Genomic DNA, 21204 nt, shown 5'->3' with positions numbered 1-21204 from the left:
AAAAAATTACAAGTGTACAATTATTCAACTCAGAAACAGTGCGACAAGGGTACAATAAGCATACAATAATGAGTATAATAACGTCCGCACGATATATAATTTCGATAGTGTACAATAACTAGACGGTACAAAAACTACGATAAATGTACAAGAGTGAGGTATAATAATTTGTGGGTTAGACGGTACGATGGTTTTAGCGTCGCGGATCACAACCTCACAGACACACGACCGCCGCAACACTGAACCCACAGAAAACGAACCCTCTCACACATCCCTCATCTCCCCCCTTTTTTTTCTTTTCCTCCTCCCCCCCCTGCCCCTCTCCTCTCCCCCCTCCCCACAGATGCCTCATACCCCAGTCCCCTCACCCCTTCTCTCATCCCCCTCCCCTCTCTCTCTCCGCCATCTCCCCTCAACCCTTCCTCCTTCCCTCCCCTTTTTCATTCCTTCCCTTCATCCCTCTCCCCTTCTTCCTCCCAAAATAAATCTCTATCCTTATACCCCATTCCCCTTACCCTTCCTCTCATCCCCCCATCTTCCCCCTCCCCCCTTACCCTGTCTCTCCTCTTCCCCTTTCTCCCCCCTTTTCTCTCCTCCTCATCACCCCTCTCCCCCCTCGCCTCCCTCCCCAAAGGTGTCTCTATCCCCATGCCCCATTCCCCTCACTCTTTCTCATTCCCTCCCCCTCTCTCCCTCCTCCCCCTTGCCTCCCCTTTCCTCCCTCCTCCTGACCCTCTGTCTCCTCGCTTCTCCTCCCTTTTCTTTCCTCCCCATTGCCTCCCCTCTCCTCCCTCCCCCTGACCCTCTCTCTCCTCTTCTCGCTTCTCCTCCCTTTTCTTTCCTCCCCATCACCCTTCTCCCTTCCTCATTCCTCCCTCCCCATACGTCTCTACTCCTATACCCCATTCCCCTCACCCTTCCTTTCATCCCCCCTTCTCCACCCTCCCTCATTACCCTCTCTCTCCTTCTCCCATTTTCGTTCCCTTTCACCCCTCTCCCCATCTCCTCCCTTCCCAAAGACGTCTCTACCTCCTCACCCCATTCCCCCCACCCTTTCTCTCATATACCCTCTCCTTTCTCCCCTCTCACCTCCCCTCACCTCCCTCCCCCCATACCATCTCTCTCTCCTAAGCCCTTCTCCCTTATCAACTGACGTGTACTGGTTTATTCTTGCCACTGCCGGGCCATTTGATTCCCTTTTCTTGTTAACGCGTTGGTGGAGGATACATCTAACCATTTCAGCTTTTAAAAAAATCAAAAAGAAAAAAAATCGTCTGCAAAAGCTCACTACCTTACCCTAATTCCATTGCTTACAAGATACGAGATATTGGAAGACAGACGGATATAGACAAATAGACAGACAGACAGATAGAGAAATGGAGAGAGACAGATATACTGTAGATAGTATACAGATGGGCAAACTAAGACAAACAGAAAGACAGACAGACAGATACAGATGAGCACAGAAAGATGGATGGAGACAGACAGACAGATCCGTAAAATCATCCCGTTCGATTCAACACGCCCACTAACAAGCAGAAAATAACTAGCTAATGTGATGATGATGATGATGATGATGATAAAAATATAAACGGCAAAAGGAAAATGAATAACTAAGCACAAGGTGAATGATTAACACAGACATCAAAAGGTGAATAAAGGCGAATGAAAAGTGGGCAACAGTGAAAATATGCTATGTTAGAATATGAATGAGATGAAGGATGATTAAGATGAATAACTTGGATGATGAATAAGTTGGAGGATGAGTAAGTTGGAGGATGAGTAAGTTGGAGGATGAGTAAGTTGGAGGATGAGTAAGTTGGAGGATGAGTAAGTTGGAGGATGAGTAAGTTGGAGGATGAGTAAGTTGGAGGATGAGTAAGTTGGAGGATGAGTAAGTTGGAGGATGAGTAAGTTGGAGGATGAGTAAGTTGGAGGATGAGTAAGTTGGAGGATGAGTAAGTTGGAGGATGAGTAAGTTGGAGGATGAGTAAGTTGGAGGATGAGTAAGTTGGAGGATGAGTAAGTTGGAGGATGAGTAAGTTGGAGGATGAGTAAGTTGGAGGATGAGTAAGTTGGAGGATGAGTAAGTTGGAGGATGAGTACGTTGGAGGATGAGTAAGTTAGAGGATCAGTAAGTTAGAGGATCAGTAAGTTAGAGGACGAGTAAGTTGGAGGATGAGTAAGCTGGAGGATGAGTAAGGTGGACGATGAATAACACTAAGCTGAAATTATCGATACTGAATTTGTGAACTGAATGACAATGTGAAAATGAATACAAACTCAAAAAACGTATATACTGTATGTGTAAACTGGAGCTTGTTATTCATGCAGCTCTTCCTCGTAATCTGCTTGATGTGTGTGTGTTGAGAGAGAGAGAGAGAGAGAGAGAGAGAGAGAGGCAGGCATGTGTCGGATGAATGCCAGAGCGAATGTGAAAGAGGCTGACGACGCAATACGATGAAAGGGGAGTTGTTGTTGTTCTTGTTGCTCAACCTCGGTCATGACTGTCGCAGCAGACTCGTTGACCGCGTCTGCTGCGAGCCTTCTTGCTTTCCTATCCTTACCTATACTCACAGAATCCACAGACTCTCTAACAGATTCGAGTGGACCACTGGCTGTGTTGCTGTTTGCTTTCCCTTGTGCTCTTTTGTACTTTATTATCCTTTGACCACAGGTAAGTTGTCTCAAAGGTTCCTTATACCTTTAATATTGTCTGCGTCTTATTTTCATATACTGTACAACACTCCATAATATGGGTTATGTGTGCGGGCCTATCCTACGTGCCATCTGTGATTCCATGCAACCCAAATCTGTGCTGGCAACTGAGAAGGGCTGGATGATGTCCTGATCTACGCCTAGCTAGGTTAACTAGATCAGCTCTATATAAGGATACCTCTGATGAGTGGATGTCGGGAGGGAGGTTTGTAGTACTATGTTCTGATCGAGGTGTTGTATCTTCCTGCGAGTGCAATGGGTATGTAGGTGTTCCTTCACTGACACTGCTAGAAAGTCTAGTGGTGGGACGTTGTTGCACAGGGTCTGGTAATGTATATGTCAATGTCTTATGTGGCCAGTTGAGATGTGTGACTCTATCATATAATACTGGGTGTTGTGTGGCGGCACAGGCTGCCGCACAGAATGGTATGCCACTCATGTGAAGATATTCTCAGTTAGGGAGGACATTCTTATCAAAGTCAACTGGGCTTTGGGAGCGGTATTGGTGCAGCCAGTGATGACGCACAGAGCGCTGTTCTGAATGGTCTGCAATGTGTTGTAGTGGGTGGTAGATAGGATGAAAGCCTATGCCGGGGAGACAGGACACTACTGATTTAATATACTGTTTGTAGATTAGGTACACTGTTCCTTTTCGTTGACCACAGGTCTCCCCGTAAATGCCTTGAGTGCACTGGGTTTAGCGGGTGCACCGGCTACTGATGTATGTGGTCCTTGAAGGAGATTCCGGTGTCGTATGGATGTGTGTGTAGTATGTCCCTAAATGACAAGACTGGGATGGAGGAGGGGTGGATCAGGATTGCGAATGAAGAGTTGAGAGGAGGGATGAGACTTGAATTAGTACTGTGCTGAGAAGGGATAGACTGAGATGGTCTGGGCATGTGAAGAGGATTGAGGAAGACAAGTGGATGCGGAGGAGGAGAGGTGTGAACGCTGAAGGTGGAGTTGTGAGTGGAAGGCCGAAAATGACTTGGACATCAGGGATACGGGAATGAGTAGTGAAGCTGCTAGAGATTGAGCAACGTGGATAGCCGCCATGAGGTGACCAAGGCCGACGCATCCAAGCACGGCAGAGCCTTTATAAACGAGCGAACACCAGCATATACACAATTTACCCCAATACATCCAAAGCTTAAGCATGCAAAACTTACCACAGCCTATGTAAAGTTATTCCATTACTTGCAAAGCTTACTCGAATATATGTAAAGCGTATATACCCTGTTACTTGGAAGATTAACCCCAATTTATGTAAAGATAACCCTAGAATACGTAATCTTACCCCAGTGTCTGTAACTTTAAAACAAACATTGGGAAAGTTTACCGCTGTATATACAAAGTTCACTCCAGTATATGGCAAGTTCACCCTAGTATATGCACGGCTTTCCCCAGCATACGTTAAGTTTACCCCAGTATACGGCCCTTTCTCAATATAGCCTTAGCTTACCTCCGTATACGCAGTTAACCACAGTATGTAAACACTAACCCAATAAAGTTTCTTCAAGTATAGGTTTACCCCAGTATACGCAAAGTTTACCCCCACTACTGGTAAAGTATAATCCAGAAAATGTACACCATATATGGAAAGATGAGAAAATGAAAGATGTGATGATGAGTAAGATGATAAAGCTGTGAATTACATGGAGAAGATGAGTCAATGAAGGAAGTGATGATGAGTATGGATGAGCCGCAATGTCAGTGGGTAAACTAATAAACAAGCTTGATAAACAGGAGGTCACACACACACACACACACACACACAGAAACAAGAAATAATTACATATATGACCTGACTACCAATTACTATTACAAAGATTACTTCCAAGAACATCACGTCTCCTTTTCATCAGACAGGAAATTGCACACTGCTTGTTGCAACACAGCCTAACAATTCTGCGCAGCACGATTTGTCAATTCTGTATATTTAAAACTGCTCTTCATGCTGCTGGAATATTGCATGTCCCCCAAACCCAGGACAACCGCTGGAAAAACCGACAAACATTTTACGGATATTGCAATCATTCTTTACGTTTTAGCCCGCATATAAATAAAATAGCTATCCGTACAGAACTCTTACTAGGGATGCATTTAAAAAAAATAATAATAATAATCGCTATCCGCACAAAACTGGCACTACAAATGAATATATACCTACAGATTTCTCTCTGAAGTTGAGGAAATGGCAATTCTGATGTCCATATGTGAACACTAAGGCACAGTCGAGTATTAAAATCCAATCGCCTTTCCTGCCTCTACTTCATCGCTGGATTTATAGGGGATTAATGGGACGTAAAGATAGACGTGCATTATCATTATTCATTTGTAGGTGATAGTAAGCACCTTTGGCCATTACGTTACATCAAGCGTATAAGAATCCAAGAGGGGTAGGAGAGGCGAACGAAATTTTGTCTGACTGTACCTGGTGCATTGCAAACGAAAACACATTACTGATCACACTTTTCATTGTGTTTTTCATTTTTGTATTCCCATTACTGATAAAGACAGAGACAAGACGAAGAGTAATTAGCACAGAGGGTGATCGGGCAACCAGTGAGAATTAAAGAAAACGAATTAATAAAACAATGATAAGCTAATGGGTAAAACTGTCCCAACATAACTAAAAATGCTTCTTAGGTACTCACGCAGCACTCCCTGAACTGCTTAGCGTCGATGGGTGAGGTGAAGTTGAGGCCCCAGGTATCGCTGGTGGCCGGGTCCTTCCAGTACACGAAGCACTCCGACGCCTGCCCGATCCTCGTCCCTGGGGAAAGAACAGCCCTTAGGATTACTCAATATTAACTGCACAACGGCAATTAAAGCACAGGAAGCGTAGGAGTTCAGCAGCTTCACACACGGGTATGCGTATCTTGGCCATTTCACAAGAGGGCATAGTCTTCAGCCAACTATACCAAGGAGATGAAGCAATTCGAATCCACGAATCATAGTACAGACTTCAGGTCTGAATTTGCCTAGTCTACACAGCGTTGTTATCAGTGTCAAACCCCGTGAGCCATTTTGAAATCCTGAGTTGTAACACTGCAAGTACTGTTAATGTCACCCTTTATGCACATGAAAAAAACCCACACACAGATGTGTTCATGAGGCTGAAAGTGTTGAGACAGATAACCATTACGTGTTTAAGACTTGGGAAGGGAAAGTTGCCCAACCTCCACCTCCCTTGTCTCTAGGGGATCACAGACATCTCGAGTCAGGAAAATATAAACTTCAAATTCTTGTTATCCTTTTATTTTAATTCAACAAGGGCCATTTGTACTGAATGTGTTGAAAGCTACATCCGACCTCTCTAGTTCTAAGTCTCTCCTAAGCTAAATAAAACCGTCTGACAATAGAATGTACAAAACGTCCTCAGTCAGAAGATACTATAGAAACCAATTAATGGAGCACAAGGAACAAGAAAGGGCAAACAGATCGCAAGAGATGGCGCGTCAGTCACTGATAGCGAAGATTTTTTCCCCCTAACCTTGATAATACTGTCTGCTAAATAAAACTCACTGGAGGTAGTCAGTCACAGATATCTAAGTGTCAACAGAAGAAGAGAGACATAAGAGGGAATAACAAGAGACGAGAGGTGTTAAACTGATGGTGTCTCGGTCAGTGATGGCAAAGGGATAGGGATAAAGTATTACAGCCTTCAACAGACCTTCCACTACGTCTCCCCTAATCTGAGTGAGTCATTGGAGCCTAGCAGTGTCAGCAGAAAGGAATAAAAGATGCAGGACAGCCAAGGAACAGCAGAGAAAGAAGATAGATGGTGTGTGTATCAGCGATGGTGAGGGCTTGGATTTAGTTACAGAGATTTAGTTACAGAGATACCGTAGTCATAAATATAGGTTTGGCAGCCTAAGAATGTCAATAAAAACTAAGTAAAGGGGCAGGAGGAACAAGGAACAGCAGATTGAGAGATGACACACATGGCGTGACAGATAGCGATGGTGAAGAGTTAGATATAGTCCTAGGTCAAGTTAAGATATATACAGCACAGTCACAGATACGGTTAAAGGTGAATATTACTAGAGAGGAATAAAATGTGCTGGAGGAACACAGAAAAGCAGACAGTGTGGTGGCAAGGAGATGGTGTGTCACTCACTGATGACTGGAAGTTAGATACAGACTTAATCTTTTCAGTACACGCTTTACCCCAACACAAATACGTCGAAGAAGCCTGAGAGAGTTAATAGAAAGGAATAAAAGGCGCGGGAGGAAGGAGGAGGAGCAGACCGAGATGGCAGGGAGATGGTGCGTCAGTCGTTGCTGCCGAGGGACCCCCACAACCCACCACGATACACGGGAGAAAAATTTAGAGTATATTTTCACAGGCCGACTTTGCTCTCAGGTCTCGATCGTTACGTAAAGGTGATGTACAAGCGTGAATGTGCCTTCGCCTGGGCACGGAAAATTGAGAGTGAGGGGGCTTGACGTGTGTGTGAGTGAATGTGTGAGTGAGGGAATATGTGTATGTGGCAGGTGTGTGTGTGTGTGTGTGTGTGTGTGTGTGTGTGTGTGTGTGTGTGTGTGTGTGTGTGTGTGTGTGTGTGTGATACATGAAAATATGGATTTTGTGACTCACTAGGATGCACATGAGAGAGAGAGAGAGAGAGAGAGAGAGAGAGAGAGAGAGAGAGAGAGAGAGAGAGAATGTTCTGGAGAATTACAAGTTTTTTTGGGGGGGTGGGCGGGTGTTAATTTAGCCAACAATCTAACTCTTCCAGTTCGAAAAATCTATCATAAACTTTAAAAAAATCGCATAAAGGCAGCAGGAATATAAGACAATACACGTCACTAAATAAAACGGGTTAAGTCTACGGTAAAAAAAAATCCAAACTTCGTAATAAAACGGGTTAAGTCTACGGTCAAAAAATCCAAACTTCGTAATTAAAGCTGGTTAAGTCTACGGTCAAAAAAAATCCAAACTTCGTACTATTTATCTTGGCTGATCCTGCAAGTACTCTTATGCTTGTCTCAGTTTTATACATGTATTTCCAGTCGCTTTCGAGCTCTTGTTGCACCTCTTCCTCAGCGATTCATTCAGCCTAACACATCTTCCTCTTTTACTGAGCGCTACTGGAGAAAATGAATAAATATCTGTATATATATTTACGTAAAACTGTTCAGTCAATCACTAGGAAAGTGTAGTACGAAAAGTACATAAAAAATATATACATTAAGGTATCAAACGCCTAATAAATCGCTAGGGAAAGTGCATTAAGAAGTCTACATGAAATTAAATACATTAAGGTATAAAATCCACAATAAATAGCTACGAAATGTGTATGAAGAAGTGTACATAAAAGTAAATACATATTAAGGTATAAAGGGCATAATAAATCGCTACCAAATGTGTATTAAGAAGTCTACATAATGTAAATATATACATTAGGGTACCAAACGCATAAATCAATCGCTAGGAAACGTGCACTACGATGTCTCCTAACCCACTTCGAAGACAACATTACGCCCTACATGTGTAAAAACCAATATAATATAAAACCAAGACTGGCTTATTAAAACAGCTACGCCTCACTGGATCTGCACCCACTAAGATAAATACGGGGAACTAAAATCAATAAAAGCGGTGAGTCCCTGAGCGAGAAGGATATGCATTTACTTTACTGGCCTGTTTGTTTTCATCTGACGGAACTGGGCCACACTTACAGCCCGAATACCACGTCGTGTTTGCATGAATTTCGAGAAAACTTTGATATGAGGTTGGACTGAGTCTCCATGGTTACTAGCCAAGTTGACCCTCCACTCTGACTGCACTTGGCCACCAGCTAAGCAGAACGGGTTAGGCATATTCGTCAAGTTAGGGCAAATACACTATAGTCTGTAGTAGGAGGCGCCCATCATCCACGAAAGCTGCTAAAATGAGCGACAAGCCCAATCGTTTCTGGCAGCCCAAGAAACCATTTCATAAGGATCCAACCGATGACTGGAGTTTATATGCTGCCTAAAAATGAGAGAATGTTCACTCTTGACTTAAATGCTGGGACAAAGAAGCCTAACCTCAGGCCCCTACGGTAGTAATAGTGCAATGGAGGACTGGATGATAATGCTGCTGCTGCTGATGATGATGATGATAATGATGATGATAATGATAGCAAGCCGGACTGGAGAAACATTACTGTCCACAAATCATCATCTACATCTCCTACACCGTCCGGAAGCAGTAAAATTACCCTCAAAATTCAAGATTCATAGAATATTTCAATTAAAAAAAATTGTTCTTTCGATTTCGACCATGAGCAATACTAAACGAGAATAAATTACATATAAAAAAAACTACTGATGAAAACAGAGAGAGAGAGAGAGAGAGAGAGAGAGAGAGAGAGAGGGGGGGGGGGCGGGGGGAGCTTGAGTCCATGAAAGGAAAGCGGAACATGAAAGAAAAAGAGAAAAGAAAATGGGAACTGCGGAGAGGGAGTGAAAGGGGGACCTAAGGTAAAGTGGTGAGAGTGGAAAGGAGACTGTGCGGTGTAGGAGGAAAGGAGAAGTGGGGGAAACAGAGTGACGTTAGCTAACCAGAGAGAGAGAGAGAGAGAGAGAGCGAGCGTGCGTGCGTGCGTGTGTGTGTGTGTGTGTGTGTGTGTGTGTGTGTGTGTGTGTGTGTGTGTGTGTGTGTGTGTGTGTGTGTGTGTGTGTGTGAAGGTACATCATTTTCCGTACGACAAACCTTCACATTCGCCACTTCGTCGCTTACACCCACCCTAATATACATATGCTCTGTCGCATTCATATCTGATGTAATGGTAGCACAGCGTTTGCTTCTGGGATGACTGTGGGCCTTACAGAAAATCGGTAAAGTCTATCGTAAAGAAATGTATACACTCAAACTGCCTTGTCCTGTCCTGCGATCGAACATTCAACAAGGGAAGGCCACTCACAAGCTGAATAAAACTGTGATGATAACAAGAACTTTTTTCTGTCGTCGTTAAATGGTTAAAGAACCGTATCAGTAAGTTTATATATATCAGTCTACTGCAGGACTGGATCCGCCTCTACTTCGGGGGAAAGTGAAGGTCAGAATCAACCCATCTCCATGTTGGCGAAGCACGAATGGGGGATGGGGTGCCTGTAGACAGAGTGACGCATAATGAAATATAAATGTTCCCGTGGCTGTCTGTGTCAGAACTGGTAGCAAAATGTCACCGGTAGAAATGACAAGAGCTGGCAGAGTACGAATATATGCAAGAATAGAAATGGACACACTACCTGCACCCACTTTAAATGTCTGCCACGACTGGGTTTCGAATCCTAGACTGTACACAACCGCACCTCGAGTATTAAATATAGAAAAGTCTGTTGTTCTTTCAATTTTAGGAGCATTAAAATTCAAAGATCAGTATTCAGTCCATCTTGTGGGGAGGGGGGCCTTTGTGTGGATCTTATGGCGACCCTTTGTGTGCATCTTGTGGGGGCCTCTTTTGTGTGGATCTTGTGGGGGTCCCTTTGTGTGGATCTTGTGGGGGGGCCCCTTTTGTGTGAATCTTGTGGGGGGGCCCCTTTTGTGAATCTTGTGGGGGTCCCTATCGTGCAAGGACCCTCAGACTATTGCACCAGTAGCCCCCTTCCCTTTACTCCAGCCCTGCCTACTACACTACACTAACCATCAAGCCACGGCAGCTTCAAAATGGTCGATGCTGGTACCGCTGCGGACATAAATAACGTTACACATCATTACGAATAACAAGACGGTGAACAATGATTTTCGACTCCCAATGAAGCCTCGGAAAACTTTCCAGAATATACCGTAAAAGTTTCATGAGTGTTCGGTTAAAAATTTGTAGGCAACTGTGCATTAGTAAATAAAGTGTGGTGAGACCTGTATATTTAATGCGGTGATATTTGGAGGAATAGATAAAAGAAAGAAGAAAGGAAGAATGGAGAGAACGAAAGAAAAAAGAAAGGAAAGAAGAACGATGCAAAAAAAGAAAAGAATGAGGGAAGAAAGAAAGAAGATAGAGGGAAGATACAAAGAAAGAAAGCAGGAAGGAAGGAAGAAAAATGGGAGAGGCAGGAGGGAAGAAAAAGACAGAAAGAATAATGTAAAACGAGACCAATCAACCTTTCTGCTCACCTGGTTGAATAAGCCGGACATCGAGAATCTTGTCCACCTGTGAGTTGTAAGCGGTGATGTGGAAGACGCACTCCGGGGTGTCCTGGATGCAGGTGATGTTCACGGGCACCAGGTCCTCGCTCACCTGCTGCCACTTCACCGTGCCTGACCCTGACGACGACACGTGGAACACCTCCGCCCACAACCTGTTGGGGAAGAAAAGGCGCTGTTAAAAAACGCAGGTGTAAGGAAACTAATAACTTCGCAGGTGTTAAAAGTTGCAGGTGTAACGGAACTAATTATTTCACGTGTTAAATTACGCAGGTGTAAGGGAGCTAATAACTTCACAGGTGTTAAAATACGCAGGTGTTTGGGAGCTAATAACTTCACAGGTGTTAAAAGATGCAGGTGTAAGGGAACTAATATCTTCACAGGTGTTAAAAGACGCAGGTGTAAGGGAACTAATAATTTCACAGGTATTAAAAGACGCAGGTTTAACAGAACTGATTAATTTCACGTGGAAAATCATTACCCACAATCTGAAGAGGAGAGGTGCAATATCCAAGGGGAGACTCGAACGTGAAGGGGAAGAAGCAAGTGTTACAGAGGTAAGCGTTTGGCAATAACTGGAGAGAGAGAGAGAGATGGGGGAAGGGGGACAGTAAAGTGGAACAAACACGATCACTGCAAAAGATAAAATCAGTACACAATGTTAACGACAAAACCTGCACGATTTTTTGTTGGCTTCCTTTTGCTCTTGTTTCCATTTTTCTTTGATCTTAAAACTACAAATCGTAACACTCTCTCTCTCTCTCTCTCCTCTTTTCCTGCTACCCCTTTTCTTGCTATTTTTATTTTTTTTTAATGCTGCAACTTTCATCCTCTCTTTCATTCTCCCTCTCTCTCTATCCGACTATCAATCTTTCCCTCTGTGGACGAGAGAGAAAGAATGAGTGAAAAAATAGTGCGACAATGAAAGCAAGTGAGCAAATTCATCATCTCCTCTTACTGCAACTAAGGCTACAAGCACCATTACTCTTACTGCTCCTCTTCCTCATCCTCTTAACTTACGTCTTCCAGGCAAAATTATGAGAGGTAATAATGAAAAGGTCCTCCCCTACCCTCCCAGCCGTATCTCTCGTGCTTTGGCGGCAACTTTAAACACGTCCTCCCCACAATTTAAGAGAGAGAAGGGGATTCACTACAGAAAATGGATTCTGAGCAAGAGGTCTCAGGGTAAACTATGGTACAATTTTTCAGCTGTGCATTCCCTTATTACACGCTTATTCTTTTACTGACGACATATGAGGCTGTTAGAAACTGCCAAGAGGAGAATCTGGCCTCTCGTTTGGGATTAATACTTGGAACAAATGGCACTCTTTACCCTGCAGTACTATTTTATGTATTGCAATATGTTTCCCTTTACTGTTATGTTTTTGTTCCCGACATATGGTTTCCATCCTGTTACTGACGACTTCTCTTCGAGATGGGATTAATCATTTCGTCTCCTAATGCAATAACAATAATACAAAAACAAACGCGGGAACTACAGATAAATTTTGATGTTCGCTATATCGGTACTTTACGTCACCCTTTAAAAAGTTGCGTGATTCATGGTCCACACGAGGGAGTCGCAAAAAAAAGTGACACGAGACAACGGTACCGAAAAGTAGGTGAAATACGACAAGGCTTCTACCCACGTTTAGAAAAGCTGTTTTTTGGTGTGTGTGTGTGTGTGTGTGTGTGTGTGAGAGAGAGAGAGAGAGAGAGTGTGTGTGTGTGAGAGAGAGAGAGAGAGAGAGAGAGAGAAACACTGCTATCGACCCTCCTTTCGGTTTGACTTCGACCCTCTTCTCGGCATGATTACGACCCTTTGATAGGCCGAGTTGAACCCACTTTTAGGTCTGGCTTCTACCCTCTTTTCGGCCTGATTTCGACCCTCTTTTAGGCCTGACCTCAACTCTTTTCGGCCTGACTTCGACCCTCTTTTCGGCCTGACTTCAAAACTTTTCGGCCTGACTTGGACCTTATTCCCAGAGTCCATGTAGGGTCAATAAAATCTATCCGCATCAACAGCTTTTAAAAATATGCTCCTAATTCCACCATCTGACCAATTTACGACACTAAAATCAATACATACTGTAAATCTTCCTCTGGCCTGGCGAATACATCTCAGAAAGTCAGGACCATCTAAGAAAAAAAGGCATTAGTCATAAAAGGTTCAGTATCTCTCCCCAATTTTCACCCCTTCAATCCGCTGACGTATTTTTCACTCGATACTTGCTATCTCCAGACGATTTGTTAAAGCTTAAGAAGGGCCCCTCGTAGTGAAGGGATTTGTGAAGGCTATACTTAATTCCCCAGTTCTAAAGATCCCTCCTTAGTCATATCTATTCATCTAAAAAGTTTGTCACCGGAATCAAGGGGTCAAATAATCACCACACAAAACCGGATTTATGGATGCTTAGCTGACTTTATAAGATGCGGACATAAATACTGATTCACTTCATAATGATCAATAGCATGACTAAGCGATGACTTACGAAACCTAGCGATCCATCCCCCGGTACCCCCAGTGTTTTCAGAATACAGTGTTAAAGTTTCATAATGACTCGACTGAAGAGGGGCGAAATTGGTGTCCACAACTCTACATGCTCTGTGTAACAATTGTACGCTTCTATCACATATGCCATAATAATCTGCTCACCCTGTACCTTATGCCTCATGGGTCATCTATTACTACCATCATTTGAGTATGGAACGACGGTCTGTAGTAGTAAAATTATAATAATAATAAAATAAGAAAATAATAATAATAACAACAACAACGTCCCTCGAAGCCTCCCATGCAACCCAGGATACGGCCCTCAGTCATATCGTTAAGGCCATGTGGTGTGTGGGCCATTTCAGCACCCATCGTGGCCGCTATATTGCTGTGTTGCATTATTTACGACACAGCCGCAATTCCAAGTGCCGCTGCAACACTACTCTCACCCACTGATCAACTCCAGCCTACAAAAAGCCCTCACACCTCACCTAGTGCTAGAAATGGAGGTACTATTGGGGTTATATAGCGAAGTGGCTTTTATTTACGACACTGCTGCATTTCCAAGGGCGCCTGGAGTACTCATTTCACCCACTGATTGACACCCACCAACCCCTCCAGCCTACACGAAGCCCTCACACCTCTGGCAAAGGTAGAATTAGCTGTATTTTTGGCACCATCTTGCGGTTTAATTACGATATACATGGAACTGCTACTGGAGGCTCTCTCCTCACACCTCTAGCAAAGGTAGAATTAGCTGCTTTTTTGGCACCATCTTCAGGTTTAATTACGATATGTCGGCTATACGTGGAACTGCTATTGGAGTCTCTCTCTCTCTCTCTCTCTCCGGACTCTCAACAAAACTGCAGCGTCGTCTGGAATCTGGCCAGTTCCAGGACATACGGTATGCATTAGTTTACTATGTGCTCCTCCCCATGCAACTTCACCCTTCCTCTACGACAGCTAACCCTTTCACTACTGTATTATAACCCCTTCACTATGGTAATTTAACCCCCCAGGGCGAGTACTAAATACATGAACAAATAAAATAAAAAAGCATGAAAAACACAATAAAAACCGACGTCATTTTTTTTTTTAAATAAATAACAGAACGGAGGAAGGAAAAACAAATGAGTAAAAAAAAATAATCCATACACCAGATTACTGGTGTCCTCTGTTCATAAAATATCTGTAACAGTTAGACTTGAACAGTTGTGGGTTGAAATTTGGAGGGAAACAACTCTGGGGAAGCGAGTCCCAGAGAGATGCAGTTCGGGGAATGAAAGAATTCTGATAGGCAGAAGTTCTGCAATATGGCTGAGTGACATTCCAGTCGTGAGACCTATGACACCTAAAAATAGTAGGCCTACCAGTAACCCATCTGACTGTGTGTGTGTGGGGGGGAGGGAAGAAGACCTTTAACCCCTCCATTACGAGGACATCTTTGATATTATATTTTCGCTACCTACAGACAATTTAAATAAATTTATACTTAAGGAAGACCATTCGAAGGGGGGGGTTTATATATATATATATATATATATACAGGGTGGTGCAAAACTCTGGACCGATAAGCGGTTCATAATGGAAACAAGCTTTAGTAAAAAATGAATTTTAATTACAGTAACTGCACTATTTTTAAATCAAAGTTCCACTTCAGTATTTACAATAAGTGATTGAACTGACGTTCACCTACATCTAAACACTTCTGCACTCGGTTTACACAAGACCTATGGGTCCAGACTTTTGCACCACCCTGTACAGTGTATATATACAGTACAGCCTCTCTTAATCCCTTCACTAACAGTTTTAAATTATACTGTGTAGCAAATATCGCAAGGTGGTTATTTAACACATACAACTTACTGTTCATTTTAAAAAATGCGAAAAAGGCAATGATAAACAGAGTATTTCAAAAACCCTGTGAAAAATGACAGCAATGCAGGAAAAAAAAAAATCATTCCAACTTAACTCATGTACGTATGGATGTCTGTATGTACTGTACTGTGTTGTACTGTATCGCCTGGACTGTACAAGGCTGACACGGGTGGCCTCGTGTTTATAATGGGATCTTATGTGCTACCAAGTCAACGTGTACAGGAAATACCGTCATGTACAATTTACAGTAAGCGTAAGAGAGGACAAAACAGTCACTATCTTTCCAAGAAAAGAATTACTTTCCATTTGACTGAACTGGGCCACTCTGTCGTGCATGTATGAAATTAGATGCTTAAGTTGGGAGGCAAGAATGAGTCTCCTTGGTTACTAGTCAAACTAACCCTCCATTCTGACTACACTGGCCATCAACAGAGCTGAAAGAGGTTTGGGACCATTGTCAGGTTAGAGTAAACGCGCAACAGATGTACTGTAATCTATGTACACCTAGACGCCTTAATCCTGTAATGGGTGGCCAAAATAACATCGTCTCCATGTCACCCTGGCCCGTGCCATTTCGCTGCCTTTCTCATAGCTCACACACTCCTCTCTCATATACGGTACCTTTCCACTCCATCCCTCCACCTCATCCTCGGTCTCCCCCTCCCTCTCTCCCTTCCACCTTACTCACATACACTCTCCTCGTTTGTCCCTCACTCTCCATCCTCTCCACATGGCCAAACCACCACAACGTATTTCTCCTAACGTTTACCATCACATCCACATCCACACCACAACGCTCCTTCGATTCCTCATTTGTCAGTCGGTCTCTCCAGTGCCTCACTTATATCACTTTCCGTATTTCACGTGCGGGTGCGTAACAAGGAGTGACATCTCTCGTGACGGCCGCTGTACACTATTCACACACACAACCGTTAATTAATTTTACCTGGAGTAGCCTACACCTGCACCGTGAAAAGTGCTGAATCCTAAAATGAAATTGTAATTCAGTCAGCGTATGGTTAGCCTAGCAGGATTGTGGTGGTACCCGGTAACTCTCTCTCTCTCTCTCTCTCTCTCTCTCTCTCTCTCTCTCTCACACACACACACACACACACACACACACACACACACGGGAGATTAGTATAAATTTTTCCTGGTGCGAGAGGAGCTTCACACGGTCCGACATTTTCATTATTATTATTATTCTCTCACTACAACATGACATACTTCGCACTTTATTCTTCCTGCCACAAGACGATTTTATTCAGCTGGTAGGAGAGAATATTTGAGGGACTAGATTTTTCCTTCATTATCCCCTTCACTAAAAAAAAAAGGGGGGGGGGGCGGCACTGGATGAGTATAATCGTCTGTATGGAGCAAGAATAACAACAAAAAAGCGTCCTGGGATCTGAAGGGTTAAGCGTCTCCCTCAGTAGGTCGTGTTCTCGCTGGTTTAACCCTTTCAATCCGATGATGTATTTTTTTTTTATTTAATTCTTGCTATCTCCAGCCGATTTTATTCAGATGCCTATTCTAATCTGTGTTATTATCTTCTTATTTATGTATATATAAATCTGTATTAACTTTAGCTACCCGTGTTTTGATTTTACTCCCATCGTTCACCGGCAATGACCTCCGTTGTTATGTTGCCACGACCCTTTTAGTGTAATCAATCAGTTAACCAATCAAATCAATCAACCAGAGGCTTTTCACACTGGAAGGATCAGGTACAGCTTTCACGGGCCCCTCCTAAGCTGAAGAACATCGTCTGGTTGCGGCAGGACTGAACTGAAAAAAAATGACATCAACGGGCTAAAGGGGGCAAGAGATTTCGCAGCACTCCTTCCTCAGCAATATATATTTTCCTTTTCATTTCTCGCTGAAAATTCACAACATACACGGAACTACTGAGGGAAAGCAGACATAATAAGTCGCTAGGAAAAAGGTGTTTCGAGGAGTCCTATTCCAACCAGAAGACAACTGTGTGGATGAAAATACTGAGGTGCAATATTAAGATCCATCACCAAGAAGTGCTAGCTAAGTATCTCCCTAACACCTCTTCCTAAGCGATTTATCTTCCTTATTACTCCTTACTATCCACTTCTCCGTCACTTAAATCACCCTCATACCTCCCTACTCAGCATAAATATCATACAAACTGATATTAACCAGCCGTATCCAAAAATAAATCGTCAAGGAAGAGGTGCTAAGAAGCTTTCTTAATCAGCCACAACACGGACCTAACACTCGTATTTTCGCAACGCAACTAAGGGATGTTCAAGCACCTGTACCTTACCGATTTATTTACAAAGATCAAATGGGGAGTTTTATATACTCTACTCCTATTTTTGTTCTGTTCTGTTTTCATAAATTACATGAGAATAAATACAAAAAACGATCAATAAAAAAATAATAACTTTCAAATAAAGATGTAACAAAGAGAGAGAGAGAGAGAGAGAGAGAGAGAGTCGTGCTGGGGAGCCTTCTTAACCTACAAGGTCAAGAAGCAGCCTCAAGGTCCTATTCTGAGTGGCTTTGAAGATTCGTAACACCTCTTCCTTTCCGATTAATTCTCCACAATACACCTCAATACCCTCAATACACCTCAATACATCTCAATACTCCTCAATACAGCTCAATATCCCTCAACACCCTCCTGTATACTACTGATGCAAACCGTGTCGAAATAAATTCGATAATATACGACAATGTTAGGGTGTAATCTGCAAAACAAATCGCTATGGAAGAGGTGTTACGGAGACTCCTAAGCTGGCGAGAATACCACCCTAAGCCTCTCACGCTGCACTGCTTCCCTCCACCCTCACACTTATGCTCTGTGTGTGTGTGTGTGTGTGTGTGTGTGTGTGTGTGTGTGTGTGTGTGTGTGTGTGTGTGTGTGTGTGTGTGTGTGTGAGAGAGAGAGAGAGAGAGAGAGAGAGAGAGAGAAGTAGGTAAGCATGGAAGCAGGGGAGAGTGGCAGGAAGAATGAGAGTCAGGGAGTGAGGAAGGGAGAGAGTTAGGGAGTGAGGGAGGCAGGAAGGAAGAGAGTTAGGGAGTGAGGGAGGCAGGAAGGAAGAGAGTTAGGGGGTGAGGGAGGCTGGAAGGGAGAGAGTTAGGAGGTGAGGGAGGCAGGAAGGAAGAGAGTTAGGGGGTGAGGGACGCAGGAAGGAAGAGGGTTAGGGGGTGAGGGAGGCAGGAAGGGAGAGAGAGGGAGGTAGTAAAGGAAAACTTTGGGGAGGAAGGGAGACGTGCAGACAAAAAGGAGGGAGTAAGACTGACAGGCAAAGAGCGAAGGTGGTAAGCAAGGAGAGAGAATAATGAAGGCAGATGGGGAATGAGTGAGGCAGGAAGTGAAGAGGTGGGGCAGGGAATGAAGCAGGAAGTGAGGCATAGAGTGTAGCAGGGGGTGAAGTACGGAGTGGGACAGGGAAGGAGGCAGAGAATGCATGCGTGAGGCAAGGGGTGAGTGAGGCAAAGAGGAAGGCAGGTAGTGAGTGAGGCAAAGAGGGAGACAGGGAGTGAGTGAGACAAAAAGGGGGCAGGGAGTGAGGCAAAGAGGAAGGCAGGGAGTGAGAGGGAAAAGAGGGGGGGCAAGGAGTCCGTGGGGCAAAGAGGGAGGCAAGGAGTGAGTGAGGGAGGGGGGCTGGAGTGAGTGAGACAAGAGGGGGCAGGGAGTGAGTGAGGCAAAGAGGGGGCAGGGAGTGAGTGAGGCAAAGAGGGAGGCAGGGAGTGAGTGAGGGAGGCACTGGGGCAGGGAGTGAGATCCAACGCATCACTGTCACACGTGAAGCTTCTCGCCTGCCAGGATTTTGAGAGGCAGTATTTTTGGGAACAAAACATTTTATGAGAGTTGGTCTGTGAAAATAGGATTTGCCGTGGCTTTGGCGGCACCTGATGGCAATACAGTGTTTTCATTTCATTCCCTGCTGACCCATCTTCCCACATTATCTACACTGCACACTATTCACTTACGACATAAGCCTAGTCCGTCGTAATACTTTTCAACTGTAAAATAAACCAGATACCTATTTACTTATTGTGTAGCCACAATAAGGAAGTTTCGCCGTAACTATTTAGAGTACTGATTGTATGCATGGGTACATTTTACATCTGTCTCAATTACTGGCAAACTGTATGCTTAACTGTAACCATATTCCTTTCAGATAATGAAAGCGAGAACATCTATTTAACCGTAAAGTTACAGCTTTTCAGCTTTTGTGGTTTTCTCTAAAATGCGTTGCAAAGAAAACACTGGGCAGATTTTAATTCGGTACTTTCCACTACGCTAAATGGCAAAATATTCAGCCAAAATTCTTCGTAAGCTTTTTTTATCACAGGATTTTCAACCAAATAGCTGTATTTCAATTAGATCTTGAGATATTTCAATTTCAAATATACAATTATTGCACTAAAAACGAGTACGGTATGTAACCATCAGAACTAGGTCAAGGTCATTTATATTTGGCACAAGTACTTGGGTTACCTTAGGGAATATACCTTCCTGTATAATATCATCAAGGTATAAAAAAAAAAATGCAAAGAAAAATAATAATGGCAAAACAATAACCTTCGCCAGGTACAGTATATGGCCAAGCTTAATTTATCCTACTTCACCTGAATGTTTCTGTAGTTATAACACACACACACACACACACACACACACACACACACACACACACACACAGATGGAGAGAGAGAGCGCAACCCACACCGCAATAATGAAACAACGTACGGTACGTTCGGCGTTTCTGTTTTCCGGGAAGTAGCCTATTCTAATGCTTGGGAACTGTGTGTGTGTGTGTGTGTGTGTGTGTGTGTGTGTGTGTGTGTGTGTGTGTGTGTGTGTGTGTGTGTGTGTGTGTGTGTGTGTGTGTGTGTGTGTGTGTGTGTGTGTGTGTGTGTGTGTGTGTGTCCTTGCATACAGATGTGCATGTATGAGAGCTTCAATGTGCTCTCTGGTGTTTGTGTACGTGCTTGTTTGTGTGTGTGGGAGTCGTGGGTGTTACCTGCAGTGTGTGGGAAGGTACGTGAGGCAGCTTATTCATGTGTGTGTGTGTGTGTGTGTGTGTGTGTGTGTGTGTGGTGTAGGCGGGGATGGCAGTAAGCCTGTGTGTAGGAGAGTATTAGCAACCAGCTCTATACCTGTCATGGTCTATGTATCAACACTCCACGTACGTAATCACCGCGGGTACCAAAAGCTGTTATGGACCAAAAACTACTCTTGCAAAATACTGAACTGGTATCGCTTGGGATGGGAAAGAAAAATAAAAATGGGATAGAAAAGAAAAATACCGTACTACTCCCCACACGGAAAAGAAAAATACTGTCCACGAATTCCATAAAAAGAATACCTGTACTAGACACGAATTTCCTACGTGTCCGAAAAAGTGATATAAAAGGGCCGAAACAAGGGTTAGAAATCTTCCCTATTTATTTTGCAAAGGTAAATGGCGATCTCCCCAGGAAACGCTTTTAGACTGGTATTTTATGTGGCAAGTGAAATTTCTTAGCACATTTTTTGCAGCGATTGCCTATTGCACTTCACTTTTGTCTTTTATGGCATATATATAGTTCTAACGTCGACCAAGTTTGCTTCAGTTGCATACAAATAAACACACACACACACACACACACAATTATAGTATTTTGATGTCACCAGTATGAAAAAAAAAAAAATCGTCTCCGCACTGAAAGCGTTAAAGAACACCGGCTGCCCAACGCCTACGTGTATCACCATAACATTTACTGAGGCCTGTACATTCCCTACCTCCCTACCACTCTACAACCACCCCTCATACCACCACCTCCAATGGACCCTCCGCCTGCCAGGTGAGGTCACGTAAAACCGTCAGATATTAAAGCCTTCACTGCCATGACTTCCCCCACCTCTTTCTCTCTCTCTCTCTCTCTCTCTCTCTCTCTTCCTTTGCTCGTAGTACAGTACCACCTGATTTTCAGTTCATCGGTAACCTTT

At 43.6% G+C, this 21204-nt stretch overlaps 1 protein-coding gene across 2 annotated transcripts in view; it reads right to left on the bottom strand.

Moving 5' to 3' along the window:
- Positions 1 to 21204, bottom strand: part of sif (guanine nucleotide exchange factor still life) — a 945217-nt gene that overhangs the window by 536602 nt on the left and 387411 nt on the right. For both annotated transcript variants that reach the window (XM_080278922.1, XM_080278921.1), the window contains exons 4-5: positions 10829 to 11013; positions 5376 to 5494 (exon numbers count right to left, since the gene is read on the bottom strand). In XM_080278922.1, the coding sequence (XP_080135048.1) occupies positions 5376 to 5494; positions 10829 to 11013 (304 nt within the window). The remainder of the gene's footprint in view (positions 1 to 5375; positions 5495 to 10828; positions 11014 to 21204) is intronic.

This window comes from Coenobita brevimanus, chromosome 76 (assembly GCF_032717465.1).
Source record: "Coenobita brevimanus isolate Jiangsu-jjx chromosome 76, ASM3271746v2, whole genome shotgun sequence".
Classification (NCBI taxonomy): Eukaryota; Metazoa; Arthropoda; class Malacostraca; order Decapoda; family Coenobitidae; genus Coenobita; species Coenobita brevimanus.
Note: the sequence above shows the minus strand (reverse complement) of the source record. Positions and strands in the feature narration are given on the sequence as shown.